The 21,573-nt window shown below is 41.6% G+C and overlaps 1 protein-coding gene across 10 annotated transcripts in view; it reads left to right on the top strand.

Moving 5' to 3' along the window:
- dlg3 (discs, large homolog 3 (Drosophila)) overlaps positions 1-21,573 on the top strand; it is a 358,637-nt gene that overhangs the window by 308,682 nt on the left and 28,382 nt on the right. For 8 of the 10 annotated variants that reach the window (XM_078412475.1, XM_078412476.1, XM_078412470.1 and 5 more), the window contains 3 exons: positions 2,413-2,589; positions 12,172-12,247; positions 20,242-20,344. In XM_078412475.1, the coding sequence (XP_078268601.1) occupies positions 2,413-2,589; positions 12,172-12,247; positions 20,242-20,344 (356 nt within the window). Of the gene's footprint in view, positions 1-2,412; positions 2,590-12,171; positions 12,248-20,241; positions 20,345-20,806; positions 20,853-21,573 lie in introns of all 10 variants that reach the window. The other 2 variants (XM_078412469.1, XM_078412477.1) reach the window with 1 other exon arrangement.

The following is a 21,573-nucleotide window of genomic DNA, read 5'->3' as shown; positions in this document are numbered from 1 at the left end:
TATACTAAATCCTCGTTTTAACGAATGTCAGTTATAGTGGATAGACCTACCAATGGCTGCCGACACCACCTGTGTCTCGCAAGGGCACCTGGGAGCCTTTCTTCACCAGCTGCCACACCGTTGATGTTGCTGTGGCACATGTAGCCCTTGGCTGACAGCGCTTTCTTCAGGCTGCTGCCCCTGACCGGACACGTTGGGTCACCAGGGATCTCTCTCTCCTCTCACCAGCCGGCTGTCGTTCTGTCCACTCAGCTTCTCTCCCCCTTCCACTGCTGTCTCCTTTTTCTTCTCCCCCGGAGTCGCTGATATACTCTACCTTGGAAGATGTCGGCAACTACGGGGGAGAAGAAGGAGGAGAAGGTGTCGGTAGAGGAGGGAGCAGCGGAGTGGACAAAGCAAAGTAGTAAAGACAAAGAGGTAGTAATCAGAGTACAGAGCATTTGTATGTGAATAAGTGATGTCTACACAGACCTATTTGTATTGGAATTTGACATTCTGCTATATTTATCAATGATGGATGAAGAAATAAAGAGCTTTATATTTATGTTTGCAAATAGTGTAGATAAGAGCTGAAACATGTGAAGGGATACTGATGGATTACATTTGCCTTAGAAGCAGTGTGGCAAAGATTCACTGGACTGGTTTTTAGGATGAGGGAATTGATCCTTAACAAGAGATGAAGTTAAGAAGAATAAGAGTTGTCATGGTAGGTAGGTGAGCCATGTGACCCAGCTGGAGTTTGGAGGTATTATCTCAGATTAGGAGTCACCTTTACAGAATATTGGGGTGAGATGTGAAATTTCGTCACTCGAGGATGTGACTCTTGGACGTTTCTATCGCTGGGTATTTCTGGAAATTCGCGGTCTTCATTAAGATCATGGAATTGCATAGTCTACTCTTGCTCCAATGGTCTTATGATTAAGTGTATGGTAATAGGATGGCAGATAAGTGTTTCATGTCAGGGCACATGTGATCCAGGCCACAATTATGAACCAGAGAATCAGTATCAGGGACACCATTGTAGCACAGCTGGTAGAGGTTCTGCCTCACAGTATGAGAAACCCAGGACTCAGCTGCTGTTTCTGAGGAATTTGTGGGTAACTTTGTGGTTTTCCTCCAGGTGCTCTGGTTTCCTCTCAGATCTTAAAGGAGGGTAGGGAATTGGCCAATATAAATTCATCCAATATAAATTAGGTGAAGATGAGTGAATGAATTTAGAGGAATTGATGTGAATGTAGGGTTATGAATGCAGGTTGATGGCCCAGTGGGTGGGAATAACCTGTTTCCATGCTGTGTCTCTTTGTGACTCTTTTCTAAATTGTGAGGTTGGAAACTGAACAAAGAGAATGTGCACTTGATCAATTGAAATTTCAAACATGTCTGATATATTTTTGTTGGACAAGGATATTCAGACATATGGAGTCCAAGATACATGGATAGGATAAAAACACATTGGGATATAATTGAAAATTGGAACTATCTGTAAAAGGCTGAACAACTTGTTCCTGTTCTTCCTGCCCTATGTCCTAAGCCTAATGACGTTTTCCTGTCTTCTAACCCTGTAATGTTCTTCAGTAGTAATTCTCCGAAATGGGAATCCTAAAAAGGTCTTACTGGTCTATCATCTGACATTGTGTTCTGTATCCCTAGTTTCACTGTAATCAACCTTCAATGCCCGATGTGTTTCCTGGAGGGAGCTTTATTTTGGTTTAACCCAAATTCTGCTTTACATGTATATACTGCTCAGAACAAGGAGAGAATCTCTGCAATCCACCTCTGCTAGTGTGAAGCACTGCTCATCAGGATTGCTCTCTGCGAGCTTGCGGAAGCAAGTTATTATTGAAATGTATTAGAGATTATAGTTGGGCGTTTATATGGTGATGTATGGCATTCTTTTATTCTGAGAAATGCTTCATTTGACACTGTTCCCTGCAGAAAATATTAAGGAAATGCTTGCATATCTTGGGGGGAGGCTGGTAATCATGGTTGCTTCTCGGTATCTTGCCTGCTCAGGATCCTACTGCAGTATACTTTCTTGCTGATTTTGTTCAAAACTTTGGAGAATATGGTGATCTTAAACATTTTAAAAAGACATATGGTCAGATACAGATAGGAAATGTTTGGAGGGATATGAGCCATGTGCGGGCAGATGAGACTATTGTAGATGGTGCGTCTCAGTCAGCAAGTTGTGCTGAAAGGTCTGTTACAATGCTCTATGACTCTATGCCTCAGAGAGACTGTCGGCAGAAATTACTTTTCAGTGGAACAGACCTCCAGAGACCATGGACACCGTTCACAGAACTCACTGTACTATTGTTCCATGTTAATATGTGTGAGCTAATTTCCTCTGTAACTGTTGCATTTTTAATGCACCTGTTCTGAACTTGTGATATCTCTTGTATTTTTTCGCAGAGCTCTCTTTGACTATGATCGAACCAAGGATAGTTGTCTGCCGAGCCAAGGTCTGAGCTTCTTGTATGGTGATATTTTACACGTCATTAACGCCTCTGATGATGAATGGTGGCAAGCACGACTTGTTACACCTCGTGGTGAAAGCGAGCAGATCGGTGTCATACCCAGCAAGAAACGGTGAGTGAAAAATCATTCCAATGATACGTCAATGAATAGAATCATGTGAATTTTCAATTTGCTTCCCTTTCCCCAAAGGGCAGTGAAGCCATCATATCTGTATACATATGGCAATAATGCAGGTGAGAATCAAACATGGGGTTCCCTGAGCCTGCTCCATCATTCAGAACAATCTTCTACTTCATGCCCGCTTGCTGCCCAATCCCCTTATATCATCGAATGTCCAAAAATCTATCATTGTCAACTCTGTACACAGTCAATAATTGGGCATTTATGACTTTCTGATAAAAAGAATACTTTCTAATTACATCTAAATAACAGTTTGCCTCTCCAGTTCCCAGAAGACAATCTTGAATAGCACTGCTCCTCAGTAGAACAGTTGGATAGCAGAATTTCCATTATTGTTCTAAACATTCTTCTAAACGTCACTGAGGACTGGAATATCCTATGCCATCTCATCCTGCTTTTGGCCCTCATGCCAAAAATTGATCTAAGTACCAAAGATTCACAGCCTTCTGAGTTATTACATTTCTTGCCTCTGTTCTTGTCTTAATAGTCAACTCTATTTCTGAGGCTATGCGGCCAAATTCTAGTTGCTCCAGCTGGTGGAAAAAGTCTTGGAGATTGATAAGGTTATGTTTAGTCAGACATTTCATGGAAATTACCCCTCTTTTTTTTAAACTCCACTAAATACTAGCATATCCCACCTCATCTCACTCTGCACTGCCAGCCAGCCAGCCTCCCGTGCCATACATTGCTCTAATGAATCTGTGCTGCAGTACTTCTAAGGCAAATTTCTTCTTCCTGTAATATAGACAGCAAAGACGCACATACTTCTCAATAAAACAATGTGCAATTGCATATGATTTATTTTCTATCTCATCCTAACCTCAAAATAAAGATCACGTATTAATTGTCCTTTAACTTGCCAGTTGTATCGCCAGGTTAATTATTGGAAAATCCCTCTGTACTAACATATACAAGTTCCTCACCACCTAAAAATGTTCCCTTTGGCTCTCATCCTAGCAAAGTGAATAATCTTGTTTTTTACGGTCTCCATAATTTTCCATCTGCTGTATTGTTGTTCCCTCTCATAACCTGATTGCATCCCTTTATGGATGTATTTCTAAATTATCTTCACAACTCGTTTTCCTACCTGGCTATATATAATCAAAAAAATTAAACTATGATATACACTTTCATCTAAACCATTGACACAGGTTGTTCTTGGTTGAGAGCCAGGTACTGATGAAGTAATCAATCTTTATAATGAAGAGGAGAAAATAGGATTGGTAGTTCTGTTTGTAGATGGGTGTGAACATTCATGTTTCAAATGATTTGGCTCAAATAACTCACCTCAAGAAGAGGTGGAGGGGAATAAAATCCGAGGAATGGGATTTGAGTTTGTTGTTATGTGATGACTAATTGAATTGGGAACATGGGATTAACTTGACTGGAGGATACTTATAGGACAGGAAACAGCAATAAACAGTTGTCACTTTCAGGTTGGTAGGGTATTTACTGGTAATCTGCCACAGGAATACCAGTAAATACCCTACCAACCTGAAAGTGACAATCATAAAGATTGATTACTTCATCAATGAGATCCTAACCAGTGCAGCCACCTCCAAATTGTATTCTTTCAACTCTGTATTCCTCTTATTCAAGGAATACATTAAATGTAATCAACTCTGGCTGATGACATGCATCATGCAAACATATAGATTGCCAACCTATAAGTTTCCAAACTGACAATTTTTAGGGCAGGAGAAGGCAATTGTCAGCTCTGCTTCCCTGCAAACAGACTGAGCTATGCCAACTGCTGCAAACTGACTTGCCAACAGCCAAGAGGCACTCTAGGCTAGTTCTGTTGTAAACTTAATCAGATAAAGTCTCAAACTATTGTCCATGACATTTTGAATAAATTTGTTTGAGCAGCTTATTTTTCACCCATGTAAAATCTTTTCAAGTAGCACGGCCAGTTTTTGTCCAATTTTGAGACATGATAGTTAATAGTTGAATATATACATTTTTGTGGATTATGCATTTCCTATTTCAGCTTTGAACTTTTTTTGCATATTTTGTCCTGCATTCTTGTACCTTTATGTTAAGCATTTTTTTCCTGAAGTGTTGCCAGTTACTTCTGAATTACTGTTTACAGCTAACACAGTTAAGCAAATGGAAATCCTTTTCACTGTTTCCACTGTCGTGTTAACCAGGCAAAAAGCAGATTGCAAGAATCCACAATGAGCAAATTCAGATATCTTCAACCCATTTACAACTCTCCTTGCTCGATTGAGCACCTGTCTTTACAGAACATGACACCTCCAGATCAGAGATGTGTCATTGTCAAACAAACAGACTGAACTGGGCCAACTGCTGCAAACTGACTTGCCAACAGCCACGAGGCCCTTTAATTCTGAAGGTCTAAACAGCATTGAGCTTTTCATATAACATTTTCTTTCTAGGCCTCTGGAGGAGACATTTGTCAAACAAGACCATTTGTGAATAAAGCATATGACTGAGATGTGTTTGACACTTTCCCTCATGGAAAGACAACACTAAATGAAGAGCATTTTTATCACTTGGCAAGCTTCCCAAAGTCCACAACACTAAGATAAAGAAACTACACTGCTTAACAAGCTTCACATATAATCCTAATGCAGGCAGAAAACAATAAAGGCACATACAAATGTTTTGGTGGTATACAACTACAGAAATATGATCCTACTTAGTAATACACATGGATAAATCTTCTGGGCTTGATCAGATATATCCAAGGACACTGTGGAAAGCTAGAGAAGAAATTGCATGAGTCATCGCTGAGATATATGAATCATTATTAGACACGGGTGAGGTGCTGGAAGACTGGAAAGTGAATAATATTGTGCCTCAATTTTAAGAAGGGCTGGAAAGAAAAATCTGGAACTACAGACCAGTAATGCTTAACATTTGTGGTAGGAAAGTTACTGGAGAGGCCTCTGAGATATGCATGCAATTGGATAGCAGGGGTTGGTTAGGAATAGTCGACATGGTTTTGTACATCTCACGAATTTGATAGAGCTTTTTAAAAAAAGTAACCAAGAAAGTTGTTGAGGGCAGGGTGGCAGACATAGTCTATGTGGATTTGATATGGTTCCACATGGTAGGCTACTCTGGAAGTTTAGATTGTAAAGGAACTAGGGAGACCTGGCTGACTGGATAGAGAATTGGCTTTGTGGTAGGAAATAGAGGGTGGTGGTGGAAGATTGGAGGCCTGTGACTAGTGGTGTGCCGCAAAGATTGGTGCTGGGCCCATTGCTGTTGTCATCTATATCAACAATTTGGATGAGAATATAGAAGGCATGATTAGTAAGTTTATAGATTGCTCTAAAATAGGTGGCATCATAGACTGTGCATATGGCTGTCAGGAATTACGAAGGGACCTCGATCAGTTGGGCAAGTGGGCTGAGGAATGTCTAATGGAGTTTAATTCAGATAAGTGTGAGGTGTTGCATATTGGGAAGTCAAGCTAGGGCAAGACATTCCCAGTGAATGATCAGGCCCTAGTTATTGTGTTGTAAAGCAGAGAGATCTAGGAGTGCAGGTACACAGTTCCCCGAAAGTGGCATCACAGTAAGAAAGGATGAAGAAGGTTTTTTGGTACGTTAGCCTTCATCCGTCAGGGAATAGAGTATAGAAGCTGGGCCATTATGTTACAGTTGTACAAGATGTTGGTGAGACCGCACTTTGTGTTCAGTTTTGGTCACCCTGCTATAGGAAATACGGCATTAAGCTGGGAAAAGTGCAGAGAAGATTTACGAGGATGTGCCAGGATTTGAGGGCCTGAGCGACAAGAAGAGAATATGACTTTATTCCTTGGAGCACAAGAGGCTGAGAGCTGATCGTATGGAGATGCATAAAATCATGAGGGGAATTGATTGGGTGAAAGCACAGGGTTTTTTTCCCAGGGTCAGAGAATCAAGAACTAGAGGGCATGGGTTTAAGGTAAGAGCGATAAGATTTAATGAGAAACTGATGGGGAACCTTTTCACAGAGGGTGGTGAGTATATTGATTAAGCTGTCGGAGAGAGGCACAATAAGAACAATTAAAAGATATTTGGACAGGTACAAGGATAGAAAAGGTTGAGACTGATATGGGCCAAATACAGGTAAATGGGGCTAGCTAAGTTAGGGTATCTCGGCATGGGTGAGTTAGGCCAAAGGCCCTATTTCCATACTGTACGATTCTATGACTAATTTGAAAAAGCTCTCCACTGTTCATCCAAAGGATCTAAATTAATGGATGTTTGCAGTTGGGCAAAAGAATGTCCCCAGGATACCATATTTTCTTCCAACCAGACTGATAATACCTTTCCTCCCATCCATCCTTACATCTATCCAGTTTTTAAATATAAATGTTACCCTCTCCTTAAGTTCCACACACAGATTTCTCTACCTCATATTTACTATTTATCAGCCAAACTGAACAACTGAATTTTACTCTGATTCTGTCATTTCTGCACCTACTGTTTCATATGGCAGTTCATTATCAGCTTTAACCTCAAACTATGTTTCTTGTAAGAATAATTCTGGCCAGTTTATTGAACACCAACTGCTCCTGTAACCAAGTAGAATATCTGACTAGTTGATCACATCCCTGCCGACCATAGATAACTCATTTATACTAATCCCATTTCCCAACACTTGGCTCATGACTTTCTATGCCTTGGTAATTCAAGTGCTTGACCAGATATTAAAATATAATCGGAATACTTGCTTCCACTATTCCTTTACTCATAGAGACGCAAGTATGGAAACCAGTCTTTCAGCCCAACGAATCCTCACCTTCAGGCAGTGTATTCCAGATTCAATCACCCTCTTCCTGATCATGTCATAATTGATAGGAGTAGAATTAGGCCATTCGGCCCATCAAGTCTACGCCGCCATTTGATCATGGCTGATCTATATCTCCCTCCTAACCCCATTCTTCTGCCTTCTCCTCACAACCTCTGACACCTGTACTAATCAAGAAATTTGATCTGATCCCTTCTAAACCTTAGGTAAATGCAAAATCCTGGAGTAACTCAGTGGGTCAGGCAGCATCTCTGGAGAGAAGGAATGGGTGACGTTTTGGGTCGAGACCCTTCAGACTGATGTCAAGGGTGGGGGAGGGACAAAAACAGGATGAAGTCGGAGACAGGAAGACTAGTGGGAGAACTGGGAAGGGGAGGGGATAGAGAGAAAAGCAGGGACTATCTGAAGTTAGAGAAGTCAATGTTCATACCGCTGGGGTGTAAACTACCCAAGTGAAAGATAAGGAGCTGTTCCTCCAATTTGCATTGGGCCTCACTCTGACAATGGAGGAGGCCCATGACAGAAAGGTCAGATTGGAAATGGGAGGGGAGTTGAAGTGCTGAGTCACCGGGAGATCAGGTTGGTTGAGACGGACTGAGCGGAGGTGTTGAGCGAAACGATCGCTGAGCCTGCGCTTGGTCTCGCCAATGTAAAGAAGTTGACATCTGGAACAGCGGATACAATAGATGAAGTTGGAGGAGATGCAGGTGAACCTCTGCCTCACCTGCAAAGACTGTTTGGGTCCTTGGATGGAGTCGAGGGGGGAGGTAAAGGAGCAGGTGTTGCATCTCCTGTGGTTGCAGGGGAAGGTACCTGCGGAGGGGATGGTTTGGGTGGGAAGGGACGAGTGGACCAGGGAGTTACGGAGGGAATAGTCTCTGCGGAAAGCAGAAAGGGGTGGATATGGGAAGATATGGCCAGTAGTGGGATCCCGTTGGAGGTGGTGGAAATGTTGGAGGATAATTTGTTGTATGCGTCGGCTGATGGGGTGGAAGGTGAGGACAAGGGGGACTCTATCCTTATTACGAATAGGGGGAGGAGGAGCAAGAGCGGAGCTGCGGGATATAGAGGAGGCCCTAGTGAGAGCCTTGTCTAGAATGGAAGAGAGGAACCCCCGTTGGAGGAAGTAGGAGGTCAAAGGAGAAGTTGTTGAGGGTAAGAACCAGTTCTGCTTGGCAGAGGAGAGTATTGGTAGATGGAAATTGGCTGTTTGTGTGGTCGAGAAAGAAATGGAGGGCTTTAAGACCCTCCTGGTGGGGGATGAAGGTGTAGAGTGACTGGACATCCATAGTAAAGATGAGGGAATGGGGGCCTGGAAAACGGAAGTTATTGATGAGATAGAGAGCGTGTGAGATGTCTTGGACATAAGTAGGGAGGGATTGGACCGGGGGAATAGGATGGAGTCGAGGTAGGTGGAAATTTATTCAGTGGGACATGAACATTCAGAAACAATGGGTCTGCCAGGACAGTTCTGTTTGTGGATTTTGGGGAGAAGGTAAAATCGGGCCGTGCGGGGCTGGGGAACAATAAGGTTGGAGGCTTTAGAGGTCAGAGAGCTGGAAGTGATGAGATCAGTAATGGTGTTAGAGATTAATGCCTGGTGCTCATCTGGGCTCATGATCCAAGGATAAGTTGGAGGAGGTGTCTGAGAGTTGTCGTCTGGCCTCATTCCGGTCAGCGCGCCAGACGACCATGGCACCTCCCTTGTCGGCGGGTTTGATAACTAAGTCGGGGTTGCTGCAGAGTGAGTGGAGGGCTGACGTTCAGGAGGGGAGAGGTTAGAGTTAATCAGGGGAGTGGTAAAATTTGAGGCAATTGATGTCCCGCCGGCAGTTAGAAATGAAAAGGTCCAGTGAAGGTAGATGGCCAGCCGGGGGAGTCCAAGAGGAGGGGTTCCACTGGAGACGGGAGAAGGGGCCATCACTGGGTGGTGAGGACTCCTTCCCATGGAAAAAGGCCCAGAGGTGGAGGCGATGGACGAAGAGCTCCACATCATGGCGGACCCAGAACACGTTGAGGTGGGGGCGGAGGGGAACAAAGGTGAGGCCTCTGTTGACGACAGACCATTCGGTATCAGAAAGAAGGAGGTCAGGGGGGATGGTGAACACACAGCACATGTGCGCATTGGGGTCGGATGAAGGCAAAAAGAGGAGTTGAGTATAGGAGTAGAGGTCCTTCTGCACTTGTACAGGGTCCTAGTGAGATCGCACCTGGAGTATCGTGTGCAGTTTTGGTCTCCAAATTTGAGGAAGGACAGTCTTGCTATTGAGGGCGTGCAGCGTAAGTTCACTAGGTTAATTCCCGGATTGGCGGGACTGTCGTATGTTGAAAGACTGGAGCGACTAGGCTTGTATACACTGGAATTTAGAAGAATGAGAGGGGATCTTGTTGAAACATATAAGATTATTAAGGGGTTGTACACATTAGAGGCAGGAAACATGTTTCCAATGTTGGGGGAGTCCAGAACCAGGGGCCACAGTTTAAGAATAAGGAGTAGGCCATTTAGAACGGAGATGAGGGAAAACTTTTTCAGTCAGAGAGTTGTAAATCTGTGGAATTCTCTGCCTCAGAGGGCAGTGGAGGCCAATTCTCTGAAAGCTTTCAAGAGAGAGCTGGATAGAGCTCTTAAGGAGTCAGGGGAGAAGGCAGGAACGAGGTACTGATTGAGAATGATCAGCCATGATCACATTGAATGGTGGTGCTGGCTCGAAGGGCCGAATGGCCTACTCCTGCACCTATTGTCTATTGTCTAAGGCAGGCGAGCAGATGGAGGCCTTACACTGATTACCTAAAATCTATGCCCTCCGATCAAAGAAATAGTCGTTGACTAATTCCTGACTTTCCTGGAGTAGAATAATTCTGTCATCATGCAGGTAGATAACAGTTGGTCTTGGCATCATGTTCGGCACAGCTAGTGTTCTCATTAGAGTTACCAAGCTTATCCCTGCTGCTGCCCTCTTGAATAAAAGTATCACATTTGCTGTCCTCCAATGACTTGACACATAACCTTACCAAAGATTTAAAAATCAGTTGTAGCCCAGGCAATCTATTTTCTTGCCTCCCATAGCAACTGCCTTCACATAGGATAGCAAAATCTACAGAATTTAAATGAGTATCTGCAAGTTTTTATGTGTGCAATCTTAGTTGAATTGGTCTTGCACTTAAAGAAATCCGTTTCAAACTGTTTAGGTGCAATTTAGGTATGTATGTACATAACAAGAATGAAGTCAAGATTAACTCAGTCCACTGTGAACTATGGATTTGTGCTTTCTTTCTTCCTTGGAGTGAACATTGAATCTGTACAATGCTCCAATCTCCAGATGATATTCCATAATGACAGAGCTCAAAAAAATCAAACAAAACATTGATTTCTTTTCCAAAAACTTAAAATTAAAAATATATCTAATTTAATTCACAAGCATGGTTAATATTTTAAACCTGTTTCGTCACCAATGTTCTTTGCTAATGTCTGGGTGTGACAGATTATTTGCATACTTTATGATGGGTGTTTTTTAATGTGGAAAAAGTGATGAGAGAAATTTGTTGAATTTGTTTCAACAGGTAGGCAAGTAGCTCAAGTTGAAGAAGAAATGCAATCTTAACACTAGAAACAGGCTCTTTTTGTTTTTTGACTTTATAGGGAACTGAGCATGGCATCAATTTGTCCTGCCTTCATTATTTGTTGCCATCTTTTAATACCTAATCAGTTTTCATTTACAAGGAAAAACAAAGTATAAGAATTCTTTCCCTTAATTTATTGTTTTCTATTAACTTTTAAATTTTGCCAAGCAAACTAGAGGTAAAGCTTCTAAGAAATGTTTTGGGTATCCAATCACAAATTTTGGCTTAAAAGAGGTACCTTTACAGTCCACCATCTAACAGGAATTGGATAATTATTTTCTTGGAGGAACAAGGAACTGCAGATGCTACCAAGGAAACACACCAAATACTGGTGTAACTCAGTGGGTCAGGCAGCATCTCTGGACAAGATGGATAGGTGAAGTTTTGGGTTGGGACCCTTCTTCAGACTGATTGGAGGGGTGGGGGCAGGAAGAAAGCTAGAAGAGTAGAGGGGCAGAAAAACAAGGCAGGTCATAGGTAGGGGGTTGATAGGTAGATGGTTGGACAAACGCCAGGTGTGAACACACACCAGGTGTGAGACAAAAGGATTAGAGAGTTGCTAATTGAGAAGATTTGGTGATTGATGAGGTTCGAATTGTTTAGGAATGTAAATTGAGGGGAGAGATCGGTGTAAGGTCAGCCAGCAGGAGAGGGGGCTATTGATGAATGAAAACTGGGGGCATTGTGCAAGAGAATGGAAGAGGGGTTTTGTAGAGATTACCAAAAGTTGGAAAATTCAATGTTCATAGCATTGGGTTGTAAGCTGCCCAAGCGCAATATGAGGTGTTCTTTCTGCTCTTGTTTGCCTCAAAAGGCAGTCATTTTATGTTCCAATGTTACAGACCCATCATCGGTTGTCTATTTCTACAAATATTGAGTGTTCCCACCATTTTACATTCATATTTCAGATTTTCACTGTGTTGTTTTACTTTGATTTTCATAGTTTCGTTCCTTGGTCCATACCAACGCGAATGCTAAATGGTTACCAAATTACAAAGGCTGTCCATTCTGCATTGCATATTTTTCTGTATGACCTTGAGACTAGTTATCAGGTTGCTCTTGACATAAGTTGGAATGTCTAATCAAATTCCAGTTGGAAATATCTAATATTTTGTATTTTTATAGAGTTGAAAAAAAAGAGCGGGCAAGATTAAAAACGGTGAAATTCCATGCCCGTCCTGGAGTAATTGAAATGAAAGGGGTAAGTTGAACTCAAACACAGATAACCAGTATTTGGGAGATTTCAGAAGTTTGTGACCTTTTTTGCTCGATTGTGTGTCATCTTCCAATCTCATCACCATCTCCCAGATCCATTAATGTTTCACAACTCTGTATACTGATTGGTAAATTTGTATTATACGGACCTGAAGTATCAGGAGAAAGATCAATTAATAATCCATAAGGTCTGGAAAGGTGTTGTTCATTGTTGTGATGTGTGAATGGAATGAGCAGACGTTAGAGTAGCTTTGCAGATGGGACCAGTTGAAGCCACCTCTCTGGGTGACGTGCACCAATGGAGTAAGCATGGACTGACAAGCCTTGCCTGATTGCCGTTGCATGAATGTATTGTTCCATCATGATAAAGTTCTTTGACCTTTTGATCTTCTGATTTATGCCAGGCTTCACTTTAAATTTGACACATAGTCTCGTGCTCCCACTTGGAATCAATTCTTCATTCTGTTGCTTTCATTCCTGCAACAAAAACAAAATAAGATGAAACCTCCAAGTTCAGAAATTGAATTAAACTATTTGAAATTGGGAGTAAAATGTGTTCTGTTTCAGTATCTGGTTATTGAGCTGTTGAGACCAAAGAGACAAGAGATCATAGTCCTGATTTAATAGGAAGAAAGATTTAAAAGGAACCTGAGGGGTAACCTTTTTATACAAAGGGTGGCGGGTGTATGGAACGAGCTGCCGAAAGAGATAGTTGAGGCAGGTACTATCGCTACGTTTAAGAAACCTTTAAACAGGTATATGGATAGGATAGGTCTAGAGGGATATGGGCCAAACACAGGCAGGTGGGACTAATTTAGAGGGGACATCTTGGTCGACTTAGGGAAGTTGGGCTGAAGGGCCTGTTTCAATGCTCTATGGCTCTATGACTTGAATCAGCGAAACATGTCTTGACAATAAGTGCTCGCATTTATCCACATTATCATATTTGTGCCTTGTCTTGCGCTTTTCTCTGATGCACTCATTCCCTCTCGTAACACATCACATAGGCCCTCAGTGAAGTTCACCCTTGCATTCGCTATTTCTCAGATCTGACTCTTTTTCTAACAAAGTGAGATACATCACCCTCACAGATTAAAGAGAGAATCCCAGATAATGGATAATTATAACAAGCAGGACAAGAACATTGGTCGCAAGAGCAACCAAATCGATGGGAGAGTGAGTAGCTTTGAGCTGACCCTCTCCGGCAGATGTACAGACCCATTACCAGACAACTCCACCCAAACCAGGTGGGTGGCCTTGTAGTGCAGCATTCACAGCCTAACATCCAGTGGTATTTTGAGTGCACTGATTTTTATTCCAATCATACAGCAAACATTGTCATTTAAGGATAAAGAATCTTCTCCCAGATCTCTTTTCAAACTTGCTTTTCAGGAAAAAAAAGCCATAGATTTAATCATATTTATTGGGTCTGAGAGATTGATAGATCAAACAACTTTCACATACAAACAGCTTTAAAGTAGCAAAGCATGGGCACTTAACAAAATCAGTAGCAAATAGCAATTGAGCAACCTTTGAAGGAAAAATTAAGAGACTTAACTGCGACAGTGATCGAAGTAATAGATCTTTATGGTTGATTTTCAGCATCCAGACATGATGCTGGATATTTTCCATGGTAACAGATAAAGTTATGCACAAAAGTGAAAGTAAGAAACCATGAAAATCTGTCCTGGAACTCTGTGTAGATTGGATTTACAGAGATAAAGAGGAATCGGACATTGTTCACGAAAATTATTTTGCAAATGATATTAAGGATATGACGTTGTGGAGGTAGAGCTTAACTGTAGGAGATGAAGTGGGCAGCAGTTGGAGGTAGCTGGATGAAAATGATGCATGTTGATGTACAATGCTGTGATTTTCCTCCAATTGAGACTGACAAGTGGATAGAAACATAGAAAATAGGTGCAGGAGTAGGCCATTCGGCCCTTCGAGCCTGCACCGCCATTCAATATGATCATGGCTGATCATCCAGCTCAGTAACCTGTACCTGCCTTATCTCCATACCCCCTGATCCCTTTAGCCACAAGGGCCACATCTAACTCCCTCTTAAATATAGCCAATGAACTGGCCTCAACTACCTTCTGTGGCAGAGAATTCCACAGACTCACCACTCTCTGTGTGAAGAAATGTTTTCTCATCTCGGTCCGAAAAGACTTCCCCCTTATCCTTAAGCTGTGACCCCTGGTTCTGGACTTCCCCAACATCGGGAACAATCTTCCCGCATCTAGCCTCTCCAACCCCTTAAGAATTTTATATGTTTCTCTAAGATCCCCCCTCAGTCTTCTAAATTCCAGCGAGTATAAGCCTAGTCTATCCAGTCTTTCTTCATATGAAAGTCCTGCCATCCCAAGGATCAATCTGGTGAACCTTCTCTGTACTCCCTCTAAGGCTAGAATGTCTTTCCTCAGATTTGGAGACCAAAACTGTACACAATACTCCAGGTGCGGTCTCACCAAGGCCCTGTACAACTGCAGCAGAACCTCACTGCTCCTATACTCAAATCCTCTTGTTATGAATGCTAACATACCATTCGCTTTCTTCACTGCCTGCTGCACCTGCACGCTTGCTTTCAATGACTGGTGCACCATGACACCCAGGTCACGTTGCATCTCCCCTTTTCCTAATTGGCCACCATTCAGGTAATACTCTGCTTTCCTGTTCTTGCCGCCAAAGTGGATAACCTTACATTTATCCACATTATATTGCATTGCCATGCATTTGCCCACTCGCCTAATCTATCCGTCACTCTGCAACCTCCTAGCATCCTCCTCGCAGCTAACGCTGCCACCCAGCTTCGTGTTATCCGCAAACTTAGAGATGTTGCATTCAATTCTGGGGTCCCAGCACTGAGCCTTGCGGTACCCCACTAGTCACTGCCTGCCATTCCGAAAAGGACCCGTTTATTCCTACTCTTTGCTTCCTGTCCGCCAACCAATTCTCTATCCACCTCAACACTGAACCCCCAATACCGTGTGCTTTAAGTTTGAACACCAATCTCCTATGTGGGACCTTGTCGAAGGCCTTCTGAAAGTCCAGATATAACACATCGACTGGTTCTCCCTTATCCACTCTACTAGTTACATCCTCGAAAAATTCTATAAGATTCGTCAGACATGATTTGTCTTTCATAAATCCATGCTGACTTTGTCCGATGATTTCACCACTTTCCAAATGTGATGCTATCACATCTTTAATAACTGACTCTAGCATTTTCCCCACTACCGATGCTAGGCTAACTGGTCTATAATTCCCCGTCTGCCACCTTGGCAGACAGCCAGAAGATCAGACTTAACAACCCAGTAAGAAGGAGCACTTTCAAGTGACATCTACTCCAATCTAATAACCAAACAGTGTTTAAGTGGGAAAGCAGCATGCAGCAAGGCTTTGCCATAGTTTGAAGATTGATTACTTGCAAGGCTTCCGTTGTACTTGCATCTTGTTAAGATGCAGCAATAAAACTGCAAAGCTTGTGTATGCTTGGCATGGGCAAGGCATGGGTTTAGAAAAAGTGAAATACAATGATAAATATAACATAATATTTTATCTTCAAAATTCCTAATTTTGCTCTTTGCTATTGCTCTGTTCTCTTGTCGTGCACAGTTTTAAATGGCCTCCCATTGGAGTTGTCAATAGAGAACCCATGTAGAATAGCCCAACCACTTCAACAGCCATTAAATAGAATTGGGAGTCCTAAAGCAATGCTTTTTGCTAGAGATTTTTTTTGTAAACTCTACTGGGTTTTCTGTTTTTCTTCTCGTCCTACTCCTTTCTTCATCTCCGCAGGCATTACAGAGACTGACAAGTATTTTTTGACCTTTTAAATTGGCCACGTGTATTTTAATCTGCATGTGCATGACCATTTTATTATAAGTTAATACATCTCTTAACTATGAGATACCTTTCAGGACAGCACTTTTTCAACCATTATCATTACTCAATCTAAAATCTATTTGCACCTATTAAAAGAAGTTCGGATGCAAGCTTTGACATATCCAAAAAGGTACTACCTGGCTGTTTTAGCTTGCACAGATCCGCAAATTAATTATTTTATTTCTAATTTCTCAGACCCATTGAAATAGTGATGTCAGTTCTTTACCGTAGATCAGACTGATAATGGGAACATTGTCTCTGTATTAACTCTAACATGTGGTTTTGGAAACCCTGGCTAATGTAACCTTTGCTTTCAATAAAATAAAAGATTGGGTTTGGAAACAGGAAGTGGTCTAGCATTCAGTGACAGTTCTGCCGTCTCCTGGTCCTCAGAGTCTCAAATTTAAAATTCACATCCTCATTTTATTATAATAATAATAATAATAATGCATTACATTTATATAGCGCTTTTCAAACACTCAAAGACGCTTTACAGGGATTTCTAGAACATAGAGAATTGAATGAATAAATAGATAAATAAGTAAACGTACAGAAAAAGGAGACAGAAGGTGAGGTGACCTTCAGTGGTTGAAGGCAGTGCTGAACAGGTGAGACTTCAGTGATGTTTTGAATGTGGTGAGTGAGGAGGAGTCTCTGACGGTTTGGGGTAGTGAGTTCCAGAGGGTGGGAGCAACGATGGAGAAAGCCCTGTCCCCTCAGGATCTGAGTTTGGTCCGGATGGGGGGGGACAGGAGATTGGCAGCAGCAGAGCGGAGGGTGCAGGTGGGAGTGTGCCTGTGGAGGAGGTCAGTCAGGTAGGATGGGGCCAGGTTATGGAGGGCTTTGTAGGTCATGAGGAGGATTTTGTACTGGATTCTCTGGGGGATGGGGAGCCAGTGGAGTTTGTAAAGGACGGGGGTGATATGGTCACGGATCGGGGAGTGGGTGAGTAGACAGGCAGCGGAGTTTTGAATGTATTGAAGTTTACTGATGATTTTTGAGGGTGAGCCATAGAGGAGGCTGTTGCAGTAGTCCAGTGGCTTGATTTAGTGGCTTGAAATTTCAGGACTAACCCATCTTCAGCCCCACTAAACTTCCAAGAAACTTGTTTTTCCATTCCCTCTCCCATCTCCTTTGGAAACATCATTTTGTTACTTTTCCATTGTTGCCTAAATTGGCTAACTGGGTTCAACTGTGTTTTAATACGTCCTGCTTTTCCATTCCCTGTTTCTTTCGATTTTCTCTTTATTCTCCATTACCATAAACACAACACCCCCCCCTCCCTCCCCATGTCTTTTATTACTGCATCTGTTGTTGACTGATTATGCAACTGCAAAATGCCTTGAGATATTATATTATAGGTGGTGTGTCAATGCAAGTTCTTGGCAATGGTGTATGGTTGCTCTAAGCTCTTTAAATATTTATTGTGAACAGAAAACCTCCTTTATAAAAAGCAGAATTGCATATTTTCAGATTCTTGCTGATGACACATCCCCATCCATCTAGTATCTGCTCATGCCTGCATGTCATCTAATAGTCATGGTTTCCAATATTGTCTTTTGATGCATCTGACTTTTGAGGTATTTATCACAATATGATTTTAAAGTCTTTGTTTCATTCCGGACCAACATTCTAAAATTTGAAAAAGCAAAATACTATGTTGTTTGGGAAATCTGAAATCAAAGCAGAGCATGTTGCAAGTACACAGCACTGTATGTGGAGAACTGTGGAGAAAAGGTTTTTTTTCTCTGTCCATGGGTGTTGCCTGTCCTCGGTATTTCCAGCATTTATCTGTTTTCTTTCATTTCCAACATTGTCTCTTTTTTTTTATAACTGTAAATGCTCTGGGTGTGTGAGGAAACCCATCAAAATCATCCTATTCTTTGTTTATCATAGACCTTGGAAATGAGGGAGGAGTGATGTAACTTTATGGGGGGGTTTATATGTGCTACCAAATGGGGGACATTCTCTTTGGAAGGCTGCAGAGAAATGCACAAGCTGTTGCTAACTATGTGGTGTATACTATTCGGGGAATGTTGGTACATTGTAGTGGGGAGCATCGCTCATGGTTCATGTTACAGCATAGAAGCGGTTATTCCTGGGTTGGAAGTAGATGGGTAGTATTATTTGCATCTCTTATCTCATTGTAATATTGTCCTGGGAGGAGTCTTTTTAAAGTAATAGATCATAAGCTTGTTAAGTTATGTTAGGACTTTGGATTGTTTTAGATTTTTTTAGTTTTAGAGATACAGGTCCTTCGGCCCACCAAGTCAACATCAACCAGTGACCACCCATACACTAGTTCCATCCTACATACTTGGGACAATTTCCAGGTCAATTAATCAACAAACCTGCATGTCTTTGGAATGTGGGAGGAAACCAGAGCACCCGGAGAAAACCCGCATGGGCACAAGGAGAATGTACAAACTCCCTGCATACAGCACCCGTAGTCAGGATTGAACCCGGGTCAGTTGCTGTAAGGCAGCAACTCTATCGCCGTAGACACAAAAAGCTGGAGTAACTCAGTGGGACAGGCAGCATCTCTGGAAAGAAGGAATGGGTGACAATTCGGGTCGAGACCCTTCTTCAGACCCGAAACATCACCCATTCCTTCTCCAGAGATGCTGCCTGTCCCGGCTGAGTTACTCCAGCTTTTTGTGTCTGTCTTCAGTTTAAACCAGCATCTGCAGTTCCTTCCTACACAACTCTATCGCTGTGCCACTGGCCCACCCAAACGGTGATTAATTAGCAAGTTGATTTTTGGAAATGGTGGTAGTTACTGAAATCAAAATCTTTGCTGCTCTTCTGGCTCTGATGCTTCATGGATACTTAGGATCTACATTAAATGGAATGATTTTTTTTGCTTGAGTTTCACCAGTCCAAAGCCTTTGATACTCCTGTCATGGTACTTAACTTCAACAAGAGTATGGAAAAGATTAATGACTTCCTCTGTCTGCTGGTTCAGTTGTGATCTTGGTGAAATTTAAAGAGATTCAGATTAACTAGGAAGGGAAAATTTGCAATCGGCTACACTAGTGCTTCATTTGAATTGGTTCAGTGCAAGCAAAGTGTCCGTGCAGTGCAGCTCAATTGCTTAATCCTGCGGTTGGTCTGGAATGGTTTCATCTATTACTTTTTTTTCTATAATGTTATCATTTCAAACATTCCTCTTTATTTAAATCTTGTAAACCTGGTGATACAGTGACTTTAAATTGAGATTTTTAAAATACTTCGGTAGTTGCCACAAACAGATATCAGCTTATGTTAAGTAATAGTATTAGTAATGGATGGGGATGGAGGCAGATAAAGGGAGATTGGCTGGGTAGGTCTCCAGATTGAGTTGATGCTGTGCAGGTTGGGATCTCTACAGAGTGAAGGAGATCATTAATATCAAGCTATTGATTTAAAAATTCTGTTTTTTGTCCAACTTGGTGCATTTTAATATCTTGCAACTACATGCAACAATTAAATACTCTCTTGCATAGAAATTACCTTTGCTTCTGCAATGATCCAATTTAGAAGATTGAGACCACATATGTGAGCTGCACCATTTAAATTATTTAAGGGTACATACCAGTTAGACCACGGATATTGCTAATTATCTAACTATGGTAGGAAAATCCTGGTCAATATGTACTGGACTGTCCTACTAGTTGGCATGGCTATGTGTTGCCATTATGAACATTCATTGGTCATGTATTTCATTCATAGTAGAACAATATCAGGAAGACAGCATTCATTATATACAAATATCCCAAGCACATGATGCTTCAGTGCAGATCTATCCTATGTGAAATGCTGGAAATGGAGGGTGCATATATGCTTGATATTTAATCAATGCTTCAGTGCTTCTAAAGAGCCGAAATGAGTAATGGGGAACATTCATTTATTACAATGTGACTGCCTGGCTATGATAAAGTCAAATTTGGATGGCTATCTCCAGAAGATGGGTCATGCAGTGCAGAAGCCAAAGTGCACCTGTATCTGGAGGGTCACTTACCAAGTCACTGTGTTTCCATATTTACAACATGTTTTGCATGAATGATACATCCATTTGTCCTCCTGTGTCCTCCATCCTCTTCTCCTTCACAGTCATCCAGAGCCAAGCGTAAAAAGAGCTTCCTCTTGTCTCGAAAGCTTACCTTCTACAAGAGCAAAGAGAATATTGTGCAGGAGCACACAGGTGACCATGACCGTAAGTAACTGTGTAGGCTTACATGAATTCTGATTGGAGGGAACAGGGTGCTGTAGCCATTAAAGTAACATGCCTGTACTAAGGTTCCATTGGTCTCATCGGGGCCCCAGCAGTTTCACACTTGAGTAGATTTACTAAAACGTTACAATGAGCAGATTGAGACTTTTTTTTCCACATTAAAAAATTGCTTTATTTTATCAATTTGTACAAAAATCAGAATTGTCCAATCTGTTTCAACACTAACACAATTTCAATTTGGCATCCTTACAATTCAATATGAATGCCAATTGTGTTCCAATTAAGAGCACTGACATCCTTATCACTAACTGCAGTGGTCCCGATCTCTGTTTCTATACTGCTCTTTCACTGCAGGTCCAGCTGCTAATTCACTGCTCTCCTCTGTTTCTGTATCTCTGTTTCTGTATTATTTCTAATTTTTTGCTATCCGGTGATTGGATCCAGGAGTTCCCTGGATTGAGTGATGACTATTACGGGATGAAGAACCTGAGTAAGTGAGAGACTAGTATTTGTGAATGTAAAATCACAAACATCTGAGTTTGAAATCTGTGTTAATGCCACACTTCATTTTCTTGCTTCCACCTCAAGTGAATTAATTAACTCTCCCAATGCCACAAGTCCTTTAGGCCAGTCTTCCTTTATTATATTATCTCCATTATTTCGAGACAACATTGCAATTTTAGCTAGTTAAAAATTCTGGTTTTTTTTTCGCTGTTTCATTCTACAAAACCATATTGCACTATATAAATAGTGCAACCTAGATTATAAAAGAGAGAACAATGTCCTTGGGTTTTTAGTTGAAAAATGTATAAATAGTTTCTGTAAAAATATAAGTTTTAGTGACACTGTAGTTTGTATGCAATTTATAAAATGAGAATTGAAAAGTGAACAAGACTTGCTCTTTAAAGTTTTGTAGATATTCTTGTTTACAGGCACTTGCAGAGTACTTGCTGTGGGTACTTGCATGTGCTGGATGAGTCACACAGTATTCTGTTCACTGGGAGTGATGAGCTTACCCAGCTATCGAAACAGTTACAGCTGGACACCAAACACCAGGGCAGATTTGCAAGAATAAAATGAACATCATCTGAGTAAGGGTGGCATCGCAGAACAAATTAATTATTCAGTAATGAGTAGTGGAATCAAGAAGCAGAGGACATAGGTTTGTGAGAGGGGAAGTATTTAATGGAAATTGAAGTGGCAATTCTTTT

The sequence above is a fragment of the Rhinoraja longicauda genome, chromosome 15 (assembly GCF_053455715.1).
Source record: "Rhinoraja longicauda isolate Sanriku21f chromosome 15, sRhiLon1.1, whole genome shotgun sequence".
In the NCBI taxonomy this organism is placed as follows: Eukaryota; Metazoa; Chordata; class Chondrichthyes; order Rajiformes; family Arhynchobatidae; genus Rhinoraja; species Rhinoraja longicauda.
Note: the sequence above shows the minus strand (reverse complement) of the source record. Positions and strands in the feature narration are given on the sequence as shown.